Below are 22,074 nucleotides of genomic sequence, written 5' to 3' on the forward strand. Positions count from 1 at the left end.
GTTTATCATCAACAGTGAAAATACTGACCTGGAAGAGACTTAAAAAAAAAAAAAAAAAAAAAAAAAACCAAATCAAACATATATACATTGATATGCTAGAGAAAGCAAAAACCCCACAGCTGCTCTGCCTGCAGGGCTTTTCTGAATAGCAGAATGGATCAAAGGATGTTTTTATTTCCTTGTGATGAGGATAAAATCATCACTTTGTAAATCACAGCAAGAAAAAATGCAATCAATACCAGGAGATTTTTAATCATAATGGATTTCTTATGGCTGTACTTAGCATAGATCTCAACAGTGCTGTATACAGATAAAAACTTCATTCTGTGTGATATGATGTTGGAACCAATATTAGGAATTGGGACTTAAAATAAAAAGAAGAAAACTTACATTGATACTTATCTCCATTAGGTATTTATCTCAGCTGAAAAGATTTTAATCCAGGCTTTTCCAGAATTGGAATAGCTGGTTTCCAAGGCTAATTTCTTTTGCAGTCATGAATAGCTTTTAGCACATAGGAAAATACACTCCCATTTGAGCACAGTCATTTGTAGTTCACTCTGCAGTGAACTAAAAGCTGTCTCTGTCACTGATTTTCATTTAGCATTAAGGAATTAACTGGAGTTCCGGATTGTAACATTTCAAAGTGATGTGTTTGGAATCTGACAGCTAAATCTGCGTTTTATAGCTTGAGTTCATCTGAACTGTGAAGTGGCATTATAAAATACATTTTTCCTTTCTTAGAATTTAAGAATGTGCTGGGTAGTTTTCAAATTTGTTGAGTTCATACACTTATCTTCTGTGTCTGGGTAATTAAAGCACTTTGTCCAGTTATTAGCAACACATTCTGAGTGACTTCTGTAGACCAGTGTGATCTGAACCCCTTTTTTGGATGATGAGTGAGGGAGAACCTCTTTTTCACCTTCCATGGAATGTGTTGGCTTCTGTCCTGATGACCGTTACTGTAGGATGCAATAGTTTATTTTAACTGTGTTGATGGGCTTTCAAAGACATTATATAATCATGTTAGAAGCTAAAAAATTCACACTGTATATCAAGGGATGAAAGGTAGTACTCAGATCACTAAATAACACTTGCTTTGAATAACACTTTTAAAAAAATTCTAGCCTCTGAATTTTTTTATTAGAAGTCAGCACGCAATTAAGGGAATATATCCAAGTGCTTTCTAAGCTGGTGAAGTGTTGGCTGGTGAATACAGTGAGCAACAAGCACGGTATGAAAAGCTATGGGTAGTAGAGAAAAAGATTAAGAGAAGGGGAGATAAAGTTTGTGTTGCCTCAATAGAACTTACTGGGTAAGGTAGTTGTGAAGATTTTAGCAGGGAAAAAAGTACATCACAGTGTTTTATTGTACTTTCTGCAGGTGCTGGGCCTCCAAGATCAAAATTAAAATTAAACTTAAAAATACTGTTTACAAGGATATTTATTTTATTTCAGTTTTCCATACTTTCCAACATCCCATATGTAGACAAAGTACAACAGAGAGAGAGATTTCAGAGCTGGACAGGGCTCTGAGTACCCTGATCTGCTCTAGATGTCACTATTCATTGCAGGGGACTTGAATTAGATGACCTTTAAGGGTCCCTTCCAACTCAAACAGTTCTGTGATTCTATGATTTCATAATTATTTAGCAGGAATTAATAATGTGAATAAATATTATTCTTTTACATGAATTAAACTGTTCAGATGTCCAAATATGTTACCAAAATGATTTTTGTTGAAGTGTTAAATATTCTTTTTTTTTTTTTTTTTTAGGTTGACTTTGAACAACTCCAGGAAAACTTGTGTCAGATGGAAAGACGGTGCAAAGCATCTTGGGATCACCTTAAAGCTATAGCAAAGCATGAAATGAAGCCAACTCTAAAACAAAAAATGTCTGAGTTCCTCAAGGATTGTGCAGAAAGAATCATAATCCTGAAGATTGTTCATAGAAGAATAATTAACAGGTACAGAATTAGGCTGGAGGCAGCGCTATCTTGGCAATACGTAACTTGCTAAAATTATAAATTATGACAAATACAATTTTAATAAATGTTTAAGCTGTGTTTATATGGTGCATAAATTCTCAATGACACTGTTTAAGAAATATCCTCACTCAAGGAAGTTTCTGTATTTCTGATCAAAAGATGCAATGATCCAGGCAATCATTTGTTCCCAAGGTGCAGTAATTGGACCTTTGAACTCCTAACCCCCAAATGCGAGCAACTTTTTTTAAGTTCATTGTTTTCTGTCCTCCCTTGAATACTTTGGAGGGGAAACAGCTTACTGTCTGGTTGACAAGAATATATCATAGCACAGTACTGAAGTTCTAATGACAAATATGTCATACATGTAAGCTGAAAGGAGTCCTACACAATGAGTTACTCTTTAATCAGCACACCTCTGCCTACAAGATCTATGACTATGTGTTTTATGTCTATATAGCTGAAGATGGAAATTAAAATTCCTTTCATTAGAACTTGTTGGATTTATTTTCATCCAATGGAGTTGGTGCTAACTTTAGTGCTCTGCAGTGTACATATACGTGATAATTCCATGATAAACCTGAAGCTATATGAGCTTGAGTCATCTGATTAAGTTAACTACTTTCCTACAGTTTACTAATGAAATTTTGAGAGAGTTTCTATTTTCTGAAGTATTTCCATATTGCTTAGGTCAAAATTAGGATCTGGAGTCCAAATGATCCCAAATTTTGTGAATATACAAATTCAGAATTTAATTCAGCTCTTCTTTTGTTTTCATAATGACATTTTTTCATGCCATACATAAGAAGAAATCCCACTTGCAGAAGGGAAATGGATTCACCAATCTCCTGTTCTGTACGCATTGTACAAATAAAAAAATGCTAAGTTCTTCACATTATGTGCTGCAACAAATGCTATAGACTTCTCCAAAAATGTATTTGTGAAAATGCGTCTTTCCAGGGTTGGGAAAACTTTTATCACTGGGGATACAGTTTCAGTTAAAGAGATTCACATGCATTTTTAAACACTCAAAGTGCTATTGTAAATCATGAAAAATAGAAGCAATAGTAAAAGTTGCAAATAGTGTGAAAGTTCTGAATGCCATGGAACTGGTAAAACTGTGAATTGATCATATCCCAAAGTAAAGTATTTGGGAGATAATATAACTATTGACATCTTTATGAAACAGAAATTCTTTTCTTTTTGTCTTTACTAGTCTGTAAATCTGCATTCTTCTTGTCTAGACTTTCTCCAACATTGTAACAGCCTTTTTGAAGTTGCCTAATACAAATAAATAGAATTGAAACTTAATAAATACTTTTTGCTATAACTGCAATGAAGTTGGTTGTTCACATGCCAAATTAGTCATATAAAGTAGATAGAGTTCCATAAAAATCTTATCTCCTGCATCGGCCTGGGAAATTGGACTGGGGGGAAGTTATCATAGACTGCACTTTTATGGTTTTAATTATAAAGCATAACAATGTTATGCAAAGAATTCATAAAAATTTTGTAGCACAAATGAAATTATGGGAGTAATAAATTAGTAAATGAATTCACTGAAATGCTGCTGTTTTTCCTAGAAACTGTAAATAAAGATTTGTCTCCTTTGCATTCATAAACTCATTCTTTTTCAGGTTTCACTCATTTTTGTTATTTATGGGCCATCCTCCTTATGCAATACGTGAAGTCAACATCAATAAGTTCTGCAAAATTATTAGTGAATTTGCTCTGGAATACCGTACCACCAGGGAACGAGTCCTGCAGCAAAAGCAGAAACGAGCTAACCACAGGGAAAGAAACAAGACCAGAGGAAAAATGATCACAGATGTAAGTGGCAAAATACATCTCCCAAAGCATCAATTTTTAAAACATTGAATGTTGTTTCTAACCTTTTTTATTATAATTAGGAAGTTCTTCTACAGTAAATAACAGCTTCTGTCCTTGAGAATGGGTACATTTTGCTTTGTACTAATTTATAGAATGAGAACAAACCCAGATGCATCCAAAAAGAGCTCCTCTGTGTGTCTAAAACAGTGCACAGAATCTCTAGAGGACACCAGGAGCTATGTATACCTAATCAGCCAAGAATACAAAAAGACGAATGAAAACTGTAGAATTAGGCTGCTAGGTGAGGGCATCAAAAGATCACGTATGATGGACCACTGTAGCCATTTGAGTGATTACAACTGAATTTTAAAAGGATTTTTTTTTCTCATCTTTGAATATCCTGATGTATATAGCCTTTAATCTTAGTATTTGACATATTTTATAAGTATATACATATAAGCCCACTCAAAAATATTCCTCCTTACCTTTAAAGCACAGACAAGACTATTTTATTATAACAGACTACACTGGGGTTCTGAAAAACCTGACAAATTTATGTACACAGTAGATGTTATCCTGCAAGCTTTGCTGAAAGTATTCTTGCATTCTGATAAAATAAATTTTTAGAAAGAGTGGTTTTCTCAGCATGGTAAGCATTAAAAAAAGCCTTGATTTTATTTTTATTGTTTTTTTTAAGTTGATGTAGTTTAACTCAATCCAAATAAACTTTTAAGAAGTGCCAGTACTTAATAAAAGTTTCCAACTGTCTCAAAATCTGAATCTGGAGTCTCAATTAGATGAGAGTAGCTCATTGCATATGAAGCTACCTCTGCCTTTGGCAGAAAAAGGCCTAAACTGATTGGAGTTTTATGAGTCCAGCAACTTAGGTCAAAAAATGTGTATGCATTGAGATTGATATAAATAAAGATTATTTTTAATCCATTGACTCACAATCGTTTGTAAATCTTTCCTGGCAATATCCTCTTTAAATCTGGATATCTGCCCCATCTACAAGGAATGTTAAACCTGTGTTATTATCTCCAAAGATTTTCCTTTTGGTCTAGCCTCAGGTTAAGGAATGGATTTTAATTTTGCATGTAGGGTATAATACAGTTACACAAACTTTCAAAACTACCACTGAGGAGCTGCGATAATTTTTTTCACTTGCTCCACAGTCTTTCTACTGTATTCTATAGGAGATAAAAGATAACTTTCATCAAAGAGATAAGTAAATTAAATTTTTCTTTTCCTCAGGTAGCTTCAATGCTTTTTATTTTAAAGAGTAGTAAGATGTAAAGGAGTTCCTGTTTTCTTAGTATATAGCATAGTGTTTCTTTATTGCATATCTAGGAGAATTGGCTGCAGCATAACGGAGAAGTTTCTCTAAGTCCTACTCCTGCAGAAAATGTGATAGAGAAAAGGAAATGTGACCACTAAAAGCTAGGTTCAGGAAGCAGAGAGAAAATAGCCTTTGAAACAAGAGAAAGGATGAGGGTTGATAGCTGGTAAGTGAAGAACAAGGCTGTTGACTGAAAATGTAAGAAAAGAGGCAGTTAGGCTTTACCTAGAACATGTATTGTTTGGAGCTCAATATAATGTTGAGATTTGGCAATTGAATGCCATCTGACAGGTGATATTGCACCTAAATCTTCTGGGCCCACTGGAAGGGAACATTTTTTGCCTATCACTATTTAATAATTATATAATGGTCTTTTTAGCTTAGAAAAAGACTTCGCTGGAGTGAAAAAACACATTCTTTGAAATTCCCCTTACAGAGATGTTCTTTGAGGGAGTTCTTCATGTAGCCATATGGTAATTTCTTACTAAAAAACACTTTGCACTTTGTCTGTAGCCCAGTGGTATGGCCTCAATAACCATTCGTTTGATTGCAATACCTAGTAAAATAGAATTAAATTACATTACATAGCTTTCTTTGACAACTTCATAGTCAAATCTTCCTCAAAACAAATTTTAGAGTCGGAATTATGGAAGATTTTTGTGTGCAGAGTGATGAAAAACAAAAGTCTTACTGTACTATTGTGTTGGCTGTGCTTTGTATCTGTTCCTGTTTTTCTTACTGCTTTATATTTGCGTTGGGAAGGGAAAGTATATCAGTAATGCACTGCCAGTGTGTTGAATTTGTAAGAAAACGCAGAGAAGAAATTTTAGATCTTGACATTTGAAAGAAACTCTATTTAGAAACTAGTGCTAATAAGAATTAATAGAATTTTAAGTATTCATCTGTGAATATCTGATATTTACTTCACTGTCCTTCTGAAAGTTTCCTTAGGATCCAGCCCTATAGTACGTTGTTTTCAGGCAGAAGAAGAATTTTAGTAAAAATGAAAAGCAGTGAGCCAGAACCATTGCAGTCCTTAACAAGAAGGCACATCTCTCATACCTTGGCCTCCCACAGACTTGGAAGGCAGAGGAGTACTGGCACTTGGACAGTCTGCTGGCTCCATGCATGGAGAGCTTTCATCAGCTTCAGCAACTGCTCACAGGGTACAGGGCTGAGAAACAGGCAAATTTTCATCTTTATTTTAGCCTTTTAGCACAGAGATCTTTACATGTAGTTGAAACAGACTGAGCACTGTCAGTTCAAATCTCAGAGAAAGGTGCCTGCAGGAGAGAGAGACAGAACAGGGAGAGGGGAAAACAGAACAGCAAGTTGTCACAGTTTCACAGAAAAATTGCCAACTCTGTGTCACTTGTATCTGACTTTAGCCAGTGACAGTAGTCACTCAGTTCAGGCATACTAGAAATAATAAGCAAGCAAAAGAGAGAAAAAATAGAATTATAGATACTAGAGTCTGAGCTTTTAAATGATTTTTAGTAATAGTAGGTAATATAAGCATCTGTCTCCCAGATTTATGAAGCTCTGCTTTTTATGATGCTTAAGAGTCTCAATTCCAAAATTGCTATGTAACAGGAATATTTTTCAATGGTAAATCCACCACATACAAATGCTAGCCTAGAGGAAAAATGGGAGGGGGGGGGAAGTGAGAGAAGAAGGAAGGGAGAAGATATCCACAGTGTCTTGCAACATCCTGTAGTGGATGACAGAAGAATCAAGCAACCTTTTTTTTTCTTAAAATTTACACTTTGTTCCTACAGGAGGTATTTAGGAATATTGTTCCATTGCTTTTTGGTAATATTACATCTGTCAAAATTGTCCCAATTTATTAACATTTCTCAGTATATGTATAATAATGAAATGAAAATGGAAGGAAAGGTAGAATGCACACAGCTGAATGAGAGTGGATTCCCGTCCTGAAACTAAAGTTCAGTTCATTCATTTTGCTACTTTGTTCCTGTTGTCAGTATTTAGTAGGGGCAAATGGCTCTCCAAATATGAAAACATGAAGGGAATGATCAACTCCTGAGCAGCTTTGGGTGTCAAGCAGCAGTTGGGGGTTTGAGGATGAGAATAGCAAAGCCCTGGAAACTAGTGATGTGAGGAGTACATTGCCCTTAATATAAATCCTTTGCAAATAAATACCTTCTAGCTATACTAAACAGACAGGAAAGTCAGCATCTGGGACTTTCCCTGTAAAAATCTGGCTTGAGATAATTCATTTTGGTCTGGAGCACATTCTTTGTAATGTATGCATTCTGCTCTTGCACCTTTCCTTCAGTACCTTCTGCATGTTTTTTAGCTTAATTTGCTCTCCTCCTGCTTTTTATTTATTAGGTAGGTTTACACATGGATTAGAACACAAGCATGTTCTTGCTTCCTGTTCTTCTCCTTTCTGTTTCTAATTCATGCCAAAAAGGGAAGTGGCCTTCTTCTGATGGATTGCTTTACTATGTGACTCCCTACCCTCCCCCCCATTCCCCAGGGGCTGGAAAAAACAAATGGATCTTTTCATAATGCATAGGGAACATACCTGCCAAGGTCCCTCTGCAAAATATCTGCTTGTCTAACTGTCAGTGCCACTGTGTCCTAAGCAAAATAGGCATCTCATGCTTTGAATAAAACATACCCTTAAAAAGTAATGTTAATATGCTGCACAGCACTCTCACAGCTAATCTTCTTATGGAGATTGTGCTGAAACTAAGCTGAGGGCCAAAGTAAATCAGGCTTTCACTTTTAATGACGAATGTTTCTGGAACAGAATGTATCAATCCCAGACAGAAATCATAGTTGAGATGGAGATAAGATGAAAAATATGTATTAGTAACACAAAGGAGGGAAGAAAATTGGTGGAATGCTTCTTTTAAAGAAGCAAAATAAAACCCACAGGTTAAAAAGATGCATCAGATTTCTAGATCTAAATTAAAGTTATGGAAACAGGCAGCCCAGATTCTTGAGAAACTGTTTCACTTGTGGAACCATCTAAGTGGGTTTTTTTGTTTTGTTTTGTTTTTTACATCACAGTAAAGAAAAATGTTTGCTAATTCCCTGTAAACTTCCAGATTGAAGAACACTCTGTGTACCATAATATTTTGACATGCCCATTACCTTTTATGTTGTGTAACTATCTGAATAGTTATACATGTCTGCAGTCATGGAGAGAGAAAGCCCTGACTAGCAAAGGATAATTACATTTCTGTAATTCCCAGGATCTGGTATCAGGCAGCTACTGAAGAACTTTAAACACATACTCAAAGACTACTTAGCACTTGATTTTAGTGCTGTTCAATTGGAACTTGAAGTCAGAAAAAAAAAAAAAAAAAGCTTAAAAGGGATTTAAAGCAAGCACTGAAGTGTAGAGAATAGGGAATTGCCAAGAAACTGACCTCTGCACTGGGAGAAAGCAAGCAGGACCTCCATGCTCTGAACAGAGCTGAAAAAAAGAGAGTCCTTCCTTCTGTTTCCTCAAGGTGAAAAATGGGCAAGCAACTCTATGACTCAAGGGAGAAAGAAATATGATGGCTTAGGAATAATTACAGTTCATAAATTCTCTAAGAAAAAACAGGAAATCTTATTCTACTGACAGTGACAGTGTGTTCTGTTTATAGTACGATTGTGTTGCATTAATTGAAAGACATTAGCCAGTCGATTGTCTAAGGAATGAATTCCTTATATGTTTCGTATTTTTACGGCCTCCTATAATTGTATAAACAGTACCATGGTTACCTCTTACTTTGTGGTTTGACCATGCTGTCCTTCCTAAATCTTCCTGTTTGTCCTTCTCTGCCCTGTCCTTTGTCTCCGGTGGCAGACTGATGAAGAAGAGGACACTGAGGTATGGTTCTTTGAAAGAGCATGTCATTCCCATGTCCCCTGTGTGCTGTGACATCTAACTTCTAACTCAGATACTATGGACTGCTCAATTCATCTGCTCAATTGGAACTACAAACCATGACACTTTTCTCATAGCTTTTTGTCTCTATCATAAGAGTGCATTTTTGCAGTCAGCTTTAGCCATATGCATACCTGCTCTCTTGAATAGGGATATCCCTATTGATATTGATTGAGATTGATTTGATCTGAGGACTTAATGATTTAAAGTTTCATCATTTGTTTTCTTTTAGCATCTGTCTGCTAAACTGCAAAGTAGTTAGTGATCTAACTGTTGTAAGGATCATCAGTTTATTTGCAGTTAAGGATTTCCATGATAATTTCATAATCATTATTAAGCTGTGTGTATCCAACTATTCCTGTTTTATAAATTGTTTAAAAGCATCAAGATATAGGGATGCAAAGTAAACTGTAATGGTTACCTTTGCCATATGAAATGTGAACAAGATAATTGATTCACCATAGAGGCTAGCTATGGCATAGTTCATACATTTGTCATGAATTACTCCTGAAGATGATGTTTAAAATGAATTGAGGAGTGAATAAATAATTCAAGAACAATAAAGTAGTAGTTATATTCACAATAAACCAGTTTATTACTTTGCAGAGCATCTATTGTGCAATGCATTTTTTGTTCAGCATCAGGCACTGAACATAAACAATGTGGCTTAAAGCTCAGTGTTTCAACATATCACTTATTTGTTCAAGAGGCTGAGGCTTGGGCATCAATGTACATCAGTGTCTGAAAGTTTATGGCTATGTAGCTTCTCCCTGGTGATGGTTTATGCTACGTAGATTTGGCTGCAGAAAGAAAATTACAGAAATAGACTTTTTATGCCAGAGTTTAACTAACATGTGTGAATACTAATGGTTATCTGAAGTCATTATCCTTTTACTTTTCCTAAGGCAGTATTGATTAGATTTACAACCAATTGTATAGAAGTGAGTATTCTTAAATGCAAAAGCTGTATGTACTTTCAAAGAAGTTTCTCTCTAATTTTTTTTGCTATTAATTGCACATGATATTCTAGCACTTGCACATCTTCCACATCAAAATATCCCAAGCTAGTACTTTAAAAACAAAACAAACTTCTCAGTATTAAAAATAAATATCACACTGTTATATTTAACTTAGTGCCTTGTAGGGATTATTGTTTTGCTACTCAGCTTGCTGTCCTACCTCGAAAAGTCATTATGTTAGAATAGGATGATCCTGTTGGTGGTTTCCAGATGAAATATTTTTAGTTTGCAGTCTAACAGCCCAGGGGACTCGATCAAAGTTCTGAAAGTACAGCAGAGCCTTTTCTTGCAATTTTCTGTTCTCCAAAGGAAAGGCACTGAGGTCTGCATTGCTGAAGCTGACTGGCTTGATACCATCAAGTTAATAAGTAATGTTGTTTAGTATGCAGAGGAGGAACAGAATGCAGCACACCTTCCTTTTTGTCTGTAGGATCTGTAGGAATAAGGAAGATTAAAAGGAAAAAGAGAACATATTTCAGTTTCTGAAAACTGATAGTACTAAAAACAGCAAGGGGCGTTATCTATTGATGTCTGTTTGCTGATGAGAGCCTGTCTTTTTTGTGGCTAGGACTATATTTCAGATATGCTGTAGTCTTTCTGTCGATGAGAGTAATGGAGTGATTATCACTGTTGCAGCCTTTTTCAGGCTGGAGGAGGAGAGCAGCCTGCACTTCTGCTTCCTATGCAGAGTGATGCAAGCCCCTGTTCTCCTCTGAAAGCCTCCATTCCTTTCCTGCTGTTGTTCACCTGGCTTCATTTCTGGAGGGCTGGTTTTAGTAGCTAATGGAGCTGTTGTGTGCAGCTAATCCAGTTGCTGTTGTTAACGTTGTTGTGGTGACAGCGAAGTCACGGGTGGGCTGGGCAAGCAGAGGGCAGATTCCAAAATCTCTCTAAGGTTTTGTTTGTTCTCCTAACTGCTGACAGCAATTTTTGTGTTTTGGCCATGAAATAATTTGGCTGGGTGTGTGTGGACCGGGGATTTTTTCAGCGTTACTGGCAATGTATTTTAAGTTTACTGCACATATCAGTGTTTTTGAGCGATGTGAAAGTTCTCTGTGTAGCAATGCAGAGAGGCAGACCAGAGACCCTGGTGTTACCAGCTTGCTCTGACAGTCATGCCTTGATAGTGAAAGGTTATGGTAAAGGATAAAGCCACATCGGGGGTATAGGAAAGAAGGGGACGGAAGGGGACAGACTCTTTAGCAGGGTCTGTTGTGATAAGACAAGGGGAGGTGGTTTCAAACTAAAACAAGGAAGATTTAAATTGGATATGAGGAAGAAGTTTTTTATGATAAGGATTACTGAGGCACTGGAACAGGTTGTTGGGAGAGGTTGTGGATGCCATGTCCCTGGAGGCACTCAAGGCCAGGCAGGAGAAGTTCTGAGCACCTTGATTTAGCTGTAGGTGTTCATTGCAGGGCAGTTGAACTAGATGATCTTTAAAGGGTCCCTTTCAACTCAAACCATTCAATGATCTGCAAGGACAAGGATTTAGGCTTCCCCTCTTACAACTCATCACCTGGAGGCTGACCCATTGTCTGTATTCTTTTTGGTTAAAAACACAAATCTGCTTTCCTTCCACAGTCTGGCAAGTTCTCCAGCACTTCACCCTCCTCCCCAGTCCAGCCCCAGGGCCTGCAGTATGCCGAGGATGCCGCAGAGCACGAGAACATGAAGGCTGTGCTGAAGACTTCCTCTGTCAGCGGGGAGAGCACCACGGCGCTGGGGGTTCGCACTCGCAGCCGGATCAGCCGGGGTAAGTGCTGGCAGCCTCCTGTAGTTATCTTCCTAAGTGGCACTGAAGCTGCAGGGCAACCTAAGCATGGCTGAAAAGATGGCAGAGAGTCAGAAAGGGAGGTGAAAACCCCAGTATTTGCACACTGGAGGTGGCAATTTTGAGCAGGAGCATACAGCCAAAGTATTTGCTGGGGGGCAGTGCAAGCACAGAGCAGCAAAGTTCTCTCCTCTGCCTCATCAGCTTCACTGCTTACTCACACTCCAGTTTCTATTCCTGTTTTCATTTGAAACCAAAATGGGATATACATGGTGTGGATTTCTCCTGGTTTTGAACAGAAGCAAGAGAAAGAAGCAACTCAAATTGAAGAGAAAGAGCCATGCAGCATTTTATGAACGATAGGAGAGAAAAAAGGGCAAGAAAAAGACAAAAGATCTTTGATAAGCGGCAGAGCTACTGGATTAAGTGGGGCCTAGGGACATAAAAAATGGCTTTGGACTGTCCTGCACCTCCTTTCTGTTCCAGCCTCCTTCTCTGAGGTCCAGAGTGCTCTGCTCTTTCTAGTGTCAGCATAGATGACTTCTTAAAGCTGACACAGAGGAAATGAAAACCTGACCCAATCCTTTGTTTCCAACACCTGATACTCTGATAGAAGAGTTCAATGATAAAACCATTTCTGGCAATAAGATACCTTTGCTTTATGTCCAAGACGTGATTCACTGGTATACCTCTTCAGAAGAGCAGCCACTAAACCACTTCCTTGTTGCTAAATCATTTTGCAGAGACTGAGATCACCAATTTGTTTTCTTTTGTCTTTGCCTTATGCCTTCCTATACAAATGCTACCTGGGGGGTACTACTGAACTAAACACCTTTAGTTCAGTAGTATGAAACATTTAAGTTCATAGTTTTCTGTTTTCGTATTTCTTTTCCCTTATATCTAGATATTGTACATTTTCTTCATTCTTTTCGGTGCCACTTATACCATGTCCAGAGCATTCACCACTGTGTGCAAGCATTTAGGTTATTAAGGTTTTAAACCTTGATTCTGTTTAATTAGGAGGTTTCACTGCTCCAGTTTCAGAAGCAAGCCAGCTAGCTAAAGTAAAAAGATGAAATAATTCAAGCTGCTCTGTCCAAGCCCAACAGCTGAAGTAATCCATTGACTGCTAATGAGCAGTGTGTCCTGATAATGAGAGTCAGCTTGTGTTCCCCTGAAGAATAGCAGAGGCAGAGGAAGGGTGAGCCAGACAGAAGCTTGTCAGGAGTACTATCATAATGGAAATGCTCTTGATGAGAGCCAGGAGAAAAGCAGCAGAACAAAGTGCTAATCAAAGCTGTTGTTTATTGACATCAGAAATGTGATATGGGGTAGTCTTGCCAGTGACTTCTAGCTGCTTGCAATTCTAGCACACCCACTCTTTTACAAAGCTTGCTGTCAGTGTTCTCACTATATACTAGCATTCAAATTATTTGAAAAAGAAAAAGCACGTGGAACAGTAGTTGTTGTGAAGGAACCAAAAGATGTGTCTGACACGGCTCTGTGGAGTAAGGAGTGCCAGATCCTTCTGTTGAAAGACATGGCTTTCTATTTGTGGCTTTAACCAAAATTGCTTATTTAGCTTTCCAGCTTGCCAACGACTCTTGCTTTTCTGCTCACAGCAGAATATGTGCAGTTGTGCCAGGACACGTATGTATTGAGGACGTGGATTGTCTTTTGTGAAAGGGACAACTAGACATGTTGACCTCTATGTTTTTCCCCATTCCGTATCCTACGATACAGATGTTTTGAAGGAGATTTTCCTCTTTTGGTAAAAAGGACCTGTCCTGATGATTTGAATCAGTTTCTAACATATGTCCTGTCTTCTAGTCTCTGTGTAATTGGAGCAGAGACAACACAACATGGCCACACAACACTGCAGCAATTCTCAGCTCTTAAACATTTTGTAGCAGACATTTGCCAATTGTATGGTCATGAATAAAACTCTGAGACTAAAAAGAGTAGAAAGTTGTAATTGCATTTGAGCGCTCTGTTCTTTGCTGATACAGCAGAGAGTCTAGGTTATTATTTTAGAATATTCTCTGTTAGGCAGATTCTTCTCTTTTGGCCAGCTTGAAGTAGCAGTGACTGAGCTGCCTGCTTCAATTCTCCAGAAAACCAATTGCAAAACCAAAGTGACGCAAGAGGCTCTTCTTGTCTTTTTTCTCAACTTATTTGCTGGACTTTTCCAGGCCGTATCGGTTCATGGAATGCTGGCAATGACGATTCACCTAATGCAACTGATGATGCAGCAGATGAGATCATGGATCGCATTGTGAAGTCCGCCACCCAAGTGCCAAGCCAGCGAGCGGTGCCTAGAGAGAGAAAGCGGTCACGAGCAAACAGGAAGTCATGTGAGTGAATGATTATTAAATTTCTTAGAAAAAACAAATGTGCAAGCATATATGTATATTGTTGTTTGAATTTGGCTTCTACTATTGCAGGCATGCACTGGTAGTACCTTGGAAGTATATTTATGATTGGAATATATGCCTCCTACAATTGTTTCAACAGTGTTGTACACAGTGGGTACAACTTCTTCTAGAGAAATTCAGATGTCTATAGCAGCAATAGAAGAATGTTTTATGGTGCTTTAGGGCTTCTCTGATGACAGTACTTATTCAAAACTAAAGAAGTTAGATCAGGACTTCAAACTGAGACTAGCTTAAATGCCATAAGGTAATGTGAAGTGGCATAAAGATTAATAGTTCAGTCTGTAAGCTGAATTTATTCATAATCAAGACATAATTTGAGAGATTTCATCTTTTAAAAAATCTTTCACATTGTATACCATCCTTCTTCTGCCCAGTAAAGCAAAATGTGTGCTGCTATTTGATTGCAAAGTGGTTGCGGAGAAGCCCCTGGGAAGAAAAGGTCACACATTTATAAAAATGGTCTGATGTTGTAGTGTGTACATGGGGCAGAGCTGTGGCATGTGAGTTTGAACAATTTGATTTTATGCTTTAAAAAATGCAATGCTTAAGAGGCGATTATCTCTCGAGTTTTTTTTCCTTACGTGCAGGGACTACTGCCATTACTGTGAGATGGATAAGTACCCAAAGGATATAAGAATTTGGTGTTAAATGTCATTCACCAAATGTGGCTTTTTGACTACCTTTCCATCCATCTTTTTAGCATTTCTGGGAAGTTAGGACAAAGAGAAGTCAACAACAGTGAGTGAAAAATCACACAGAACTTCTTTTATTTTTGGAGTTGCTCTAACAAAGTTGTTGATCGAAACCATTTGATATGAGCAGTGGTTGATTGCTATAAATTAGCATGTACTGAAAGCATATTCACTTTCACCAACATGCTAAGAAAAGAACTTCTGCATGTGGCAAGAGTAAATGCAAAGTTGACACTGAATAGATGAGACAGACTTTCAGCAAATAAAATGAGCTGACACTGGATTATGTGCCTTACCCTTTGTCATGCACCGTGCCGTACCTCCTCGTGGCATCACCTGCTGCTGCTACCCACTTCCCCACATGGTTCTGGTGCTCTGCACGTGCTGACTGTCCTAGTTGGCTTGTGCATATGAAATAGACCTCCTGTGTGTTTGCCTATCTCTATGTTTTTTCCTATGCTGTTTCATCTGTTAGCAACCCTATTCTTGTGCACACGCACCAAAAAGTCTGTTTTCTGCTTTTTACCGTGTATCTGTTTTCCAAGAAAGCACTTGCTGAAGAAAAAAAGAAAAGATAATGATAATAAAAATAGTATCTATTTATCCACAGAGCTGGCTTTTATGCTTATTCAGTGCAAACAATAAAAGAGATTAAGCATTCACTAAATGTTTAGGCTGTGACTGATTTCCGCAGTAATTAATCATGATAGACTCCAGCTCTTTTGCTTGTTTGTTCTTCAGGATCTGGATGAGGCTTTAAAATGGATTAAAAGACAGTTTCAAAACAAACATGAAATTCAGCAGTTTAGAAAATTTATCTCTTTTCATAAATGAACTATTTCACTGTGTTAGTAGCTGGTGTACCTGAGTAACTAAAAGTTGGGTACTTAAACTCTAAAATACACTCAACTAGACTGATAATATGACAGCTTTAGAAAAAGAGCAGAGATCAGCCCTTGTCAATGCAGAATGTGAGTTAAACAAGCAGAAAATCTCCCTAATAGAAATATAACACAAGTCCTGTATGTAAGAAAGTAAATTTCAGGCATAGTTTCACTATTTACATTTGCAGATGCTATGGTATTTGTTATTGGCAGAGCGAAGAGACTCAAATTTCTGTTCAGTTTGGTTCACCAGGTTCAATCTTTAGGTTCCCATATACATCTTTTTGCCATGAGATTAGTATTTAGTCATCAAAGTGAAACTCAGTTGAAAGCTTTTTGCTGTGCGTTATATACCATGTATCTAATTGTTTTCAGTGCATAACAGAAAATCTTTGAGGCTCACTTAAGATTCAGCTCAGTGAAACTGAGATTAATTTTATGCCTTCAGCAAAATCAGACCAGAAGATTTATGTGCTCTGCATATGTTTGCTGTAGTTTAGATAAAACTTTTGGTTGGGCAAGGGTCCTTCTTGCTATAGACAAAGACACAAAAATATGAAGTAAAAGCAAATGATAGTCAAATCATAGTCAATTAGAAATAAAAATAGGAAAGTGGAAAAGGTTAAGTTATATTCAGTAAGTGATTGTGGTGGGAAAAATGTTTTGGTAACATTCATTTAACAGTTTTACCTTTTGTCTTTGTTGAGCATTCTGACTGTATCTACTATGCAGAAAGCTTAGTTAGATCTTAACGATGTGAAAAAATTTGAACACTCAAGGCAATCAGCAGAGCCTTAAATCGGGAGGAGGAATAAGGCAGTGAGTAATCCAAAGACAGATGGAAATGTCTTTATCTGTTAGCTGAAGATACGAAGGGTCACTGATAAAACCAGACATAACTGAATCTGACTGAGAACCAGTAGGAAGGGATGTGTTCAGCAGGGGCTGAAATGAACTAATGAAAGCTAATGTACATGGTAAATACATGATGTCTGAGTTCCTGTGGTGATCCACAGAGAGAGAATTTATTCTATTCTGGACCTCTACACAGTGAAGGTTTTTAGACATAAAATCTGACATTTAGAAATACAATAGCCAACTGGAAGTCATTGCCTCATGATGGGTGTTCAGTGACCTGTCTACTGTACTCGAGTGGTGTTATATTTGCAAAAACAGCATTACAGTTGTATTATTTCATTAGAAGCCTCAACAGAGAGCTGCGGGAGTGAATGAGCCACAGAAGTTGAAATGCTCTTTCACCCCTGGAGGTGGTCACTTAAAGACAGCTTCAAGGCAAGTTGCCATGGGAAGATTCTTCTGGTTTTTTGCTCTGATGTGTCAGCAACAGATTCCAACCTCTAGAGATATCAGTTCAGTTTTGTTTTAAAAGAGTGAAATAAAAATTAGGTTGCAAAATATACTGCTCCCATTCTTGAAGACTGAGGGCAGCTTTCTGTGGGAGAGGTTTTTATGGCAACAGGGAGCTGTTCAACTCAGTAAATAAATAAAAAAAATAATATAATGTAGATTGTCTAAATCTTCTGTAAAGTTAAGATGACCTTTACAAATGATGCCATAGCAAACAATGAGTGCAAAGGAAAAATGGAATAAGGAAATTTTAAGAATCAGTCTATTTGGTAATCTAAATTCCAATTAATATACTTGATAAAGTTAATTTTAGCAACTTACAAAATGTTATTACAGACATTGCACCAGTGGGACTGGGAGGCCAAAAATGAAATCCTCTATATGAGATACCACTGATATTTCAAAAAGCAACTTTAAAGAATGGAGCTTATTCGTTTAATTCAAATGGATCTGAATTGGAAAAAAAGAAGAAAAAAAAAAAGATGAATGCAGAGTGTATAGGCAGAATTTGCTGTGCAGATTACAAGCAGTGAGGTAAGAAACAAATTGTACAAAGGCTAGGGCTGTTCCTAAATGGAAATTCGTGAACAGCCTGTGTGACTTGTTGCTATCTGGGGGAGAAAAAAAAAACAAAATTATTCTAGCCATGGCAGCTTTGATACGACAGAAGACATGTAAAGACAAAGTATCATCCATAAAAGACTTAACTTAAAAGAACTGGGAAAAAAACACGAGTGCTGGACAAGTAGGAAGTTGATGCTGTTTTCCTTCTAGTCCTGGCTGTTCATTTACAACATCCATCTCCTAGCATAAAATCATTCTCTCAGAATTAGCTTTTTTGTGGAGTAGCCTGGACATCTTTTTGTTTGTCCCAATTAACTGGATGGATCTGTCTCAGGAGTATGATATAACTCCCATGACTCAGCATCACAAAGATCATACTCCATTTTTTTAAGAGTGAGTCAGTGTTCAGAAGGTATTCAAACTAATTTTAGCTTATGCAGTGCAATACTTGGAAATGCTGAGCCAGACAGGGTGGATTTCTGACCTCTGTGAAAGACTATGTCAGAGCTCTGAAAAAGGACAAAGAAAAAGTCCCGTGGATTCATTACCTTGCTCAAATGCTGACTAAGCCACACTTTATCATAAAGAGACCATCCAGCATGCATTTCCCTTAAGGCAACTAGACTGAAACACAAACCTATATATTCTTCTTTGTATTTTTTTATATCTCTTTATATCTCTATATTCTTCCTTTATTAGTATTAGTATTATTAGTATCACCAGGTATTTCACACCTGCTCAAATATGTTTCCTGGCTCCCTAAAGTCAAGGCAGTTGACAAAGAGTGAGGATCCTATTGTGTTCTTTCCACCAAATAATTTCAGGTATCTGCTCCAAGGAGGCAGATCTTTAAAGATAACTATACAACATTACATCCATTTGGATCTTCATCTTACCCTGAATGGTCATAATGCAGGACCCAGGTGTGACTAATATCTGACAGCAAGCACCAGGTATTCTCATGGTGTTTACACTGTATTCTGCTGGGGGTTTGTTCTTCCCCAACATTGCTTTCATCTCATAGCATCTCTCTGTGTGTGCACTTTGGTTTCTCCTAGATTTTATTAAAACTAAAAATCTGCTTAGATTTGTGTTGGAGAAATCAGTTTGGAGCAGATAATTGAATTGGAATTTAATCCAATATTTGAATGAAATGACTTGATCGAAATTATTTGTGATGTTTAGAAAAGAGACATAGAATCATAGAATGGCTTGGGTTGGAAGGGACACCAAGGATCATCAAGTTCCAACCCCCTGCCACTGGCAGGGCCACTGACTTTCCTATCTAATACTAGACCAGACTGCCCAGTGCTGCGTCCAACCCGGCCTTGAACAACTCCATGACATCTTATTCTTTTGTTAGATGTTGGAATCATATGCTAGCCCCAAAATATACCTGCTAACTGACCTCTGGGATATAGATATATCTCGTAAAGATTTAATCATTTATTTGCATAATGACTTGTGGAGAGTAAAACATTCTTACAGTCTTTTTGGTGAAATGGATCTGAGACATGACTCAGGTAATCAGATTTGTACAAGGGGACTGTGGAGGAGATAGGAGTTGAATCAAGATTATCTGAATCCTAGACAAATAAGCTCAGGGCTGATGGATTAAGTTTAACTGCAGAACATCCCAGGTCAGGTATTTCTGCTAAATTCCACCTTCAGTAAAAGTGAAATGGGAATAAGCATGCTGTCATCATGTGCCAAAATAAGGGAAAGAACTCTGCCAAAGGACCAGGCTTGGAAACAGGTTTTAGGCAAGTTTTAATAACACGTGAACTGCTGCTTTGGAATAGACATGTTTATAAGCAAACAAAATAATAGGTGGGAGTCTATTTGAATCCGGAAGTGTGTAATTTTTGTTTGGAAATCACAGTGTGCTTTGGTTAACTTCTTTTCTTTTCTTCTTCTTTTTTTTTTTTCATTATTTTTTATTTTCATGTCACTTCACTTACTTTTTCTGGCTATGAAAAGATACAGAAGTGCCAAAATACCAGGAGGGAGACTGTTCTGGTATTTACGGCCAGACTAAAAGCAGGAGTTAATGGAAATTATGCTTAAAAAAAAAACACAACAGAAACCTTACAAGAAGAAGGTCTATATAAAACACTTTAAAGAATAGCAACTTTACTTAGAATTTGCAATGAATTATTTAGGATTTGAGTAAGACGACACTATCAGAAGTTAGAAGAGAGTTAGAGTAATCTAGTTAGCAATGCACATTTATCAACAATTCATTGTTTTTAGAAAAAGTAAATATTTCACTGATTGTATTAAGTCTGTTTGTCCTCAGTATTGAGCCTTCAGAAGATCAACACATGGTTAATAAAAATCTAATTATTGAATGAAAGCAGAATGTGAGATGAAACTCTTAAAGATCTGGCAGCTGGGAGGTTATCTCCCCGAGATGCCAAGATAGCTTGTGTCTTTTGGATGCCTTTTAAGTAGTACATTCTTTCATGATGGCACGATCTTTGCAAGAGTGACAAAACTGTGCTGAATGGCCTACAGTAAAATAATAACAGTAATTTAAAAATATATATTAATAATAATTAATTAATGGGCTTACAGCTGACCACAGTAAATGGTAGAAATGGATGTATCCCGTCAGGGTGAGGCCTGTGTAGTCCATTGTCTCACCATGCCAGAGGCCAATATCAACAGCTATAGGAGAAAGAAATGGACAGGTAGAATAATTCTGTACAGTTCCACATGAGGTATCTTTCAGAACAAAAGATTTCATGAAAGCCTGCTCTAAAAGTCTAATAAAAAATTACTTGTAAGACAAGCTTAAATTCATTTTCCAGTCACTGTTTTAGAGGAATCTATGAGTCATTTCTGTAATGAATTTTATTCTGCTGCAAATTTTTTTATATGGGGCTCGTACTTACTGCTTGAAGCAGCTTTATTTTTCTTATATTGGGAAAGTAAGATTGAAAAGCAACAAACCTGTATCATTAAAATCTCCTAAATTTTGCTTTGAATTCTATTACCAGTGTTCAGAGATCCTGTGCAGTATAGTATTTGTTCAACATTCAGCAGCTTTATTTTGATACAGCAGGTGAAAATGAATAGTGAGAAAACATTGCATAGATCTGGGAAGTCAGAATTAAAAATGCAATTTTTACAACAATTTGTCCCTGTAGAGAGAAGACAAAGGTGTTGAGCACCATACAGACATTCATATATGTTACATTATGAACACAAGCACAAAGGAGATGATGTAGGTATAAGGAGAAAACTGCTGCTGCAGTGACTTGTCCCTAGTGATTTTAGGGTGACCACCCCTTTGTATGATCACATCTTGTCCAGACATGCTGCTTCATGGAGGAAGAGGTGGCCAGCTTGGATTTTGGTTTTAGCACAGAACAAAACGTTGGCAAATGAAGCCCATTGCTCAGCAGAATCCCACAGCTGAGACAGACCATTGCCACATCCTTCTGCTGTGTCTCAGCATTGGGAGAACCAAAAATAAGAGAGATCTGCAACTTTTCCTGCACTCCTAGACAAAGATTTATAGGTGCTGGAATTGTTCTGGCCATCTCTTCTTACCCAAATGGCACTTTCTGTGTTATGAGAAAGAGCCAAAGGCAACACAGAGAAACTGACAAGTGATGGGCAGCTGGTAAAAAGCAAATTATGTCAGTATACATAGGAGATCAAGCTGTTCATGTTCCCAGAATTTTTGTATTAACTTTTTCATTTAATTTTTTTAATGTAATTTATGCTTTTGATGCTTATTCAAATGTAGTTCTGTAGAAAAGAAAGCTGATTTTACATCATCAGTTTGCATTTTCCAAGGGATACAAATAGTTAATTTCACTTAGGTCAGTTTGCTATTCACTGTGTCAGTGAATGCATGTATAGTACTCTATTTCTTTTTAGGTTGCATAATTTAAGATATACTTCAAGGCTTTTGAATTTTTGTTACAAGATTTATTCCCAAAATTAAAAAACTAGTAAGTGGTTGAGTTACACACTGTTAGCCTTCTGTTGATAGGATGTACATTTTGTTTTGTTTCTTTCTGTAAGTTTTTTTCTTCTGTAAACTTTTTTTCTTTCTTTCTGTAAAGCTTTCAAGTTTTACACTGTTATGGAAAGCACTTCATCTGGGATCAAGAAAAGATAAGGAGATAGAAGGTTGCTTTACAAGCCTCCATATAAAAGAAGTGCAGTAACAGACATGGTGTCTCATGCAGTTTTCTAGAAGACTATTGCGATACCATAGCTGCCAAAGAGAGCCCTCTGCTGCCACGAAGAAGTGTAAC

General features: G+C 37.2%; 1 protein-coding gene across 12 annotated transcripts in view; it reads left to right on the forward strand.

Annotated features, from left to right (window-relative positions):
- The window catches only part of FHOD3 (formin homology 2 domain containing 3), a 367,457-nt gene that overhangs the window by 334,001 nt on the left and 11,382 nt on the right, over window positions 1-22,074 (forward strand). For 8 of the 12 annotated variants that reach the window (XM_090137189.1, XM_090137194.1, XM_090137191.1 and 5 more), the window contains 5 exons: window positions 1,777-1,967; window positions 3,623-3,815; window positions 8,984-9,007; window positions 11,668-11,839; window positions 14,050-14,211. In XM_090137189.1, the coding sequence (XP_089993315.1) occupies window positions 1,777-1,967; window positions 3,623-3,815; window positions 8,984-9,007; window positions 11,668-11,839; window positions 14,050-14,211 (742 nt within the window). Of the gene's footprint in view, window positions 1-1,776; window positions 1,968-3,622; window positions 3,816-8,983; window positions 9,008-11,667; window positions 11,840-14,049; window positions 14,212-14,992; window positions 15,031-22,074 lie in introns of all 12 variants that reach the window. The other 4 variants (XM_090137190.1, XM_090137198.1, XM_031589157.2 and 1 more) reach the window with 2 other exon arrangements.

This window comes from Phasianus colchicus, chromosome 3, assembly GCF_987193195.1.
Source record: "Phasianus colchicus chromosome 3, bPhaCol1.hap1.1, whole genome shotgun sequence".
Lineage (NCBI taxonomy): Eukaryota > Metazoa > Chordata > Aves > Galliformes > Phasianidae > Phasianus > Phasianus colchicus.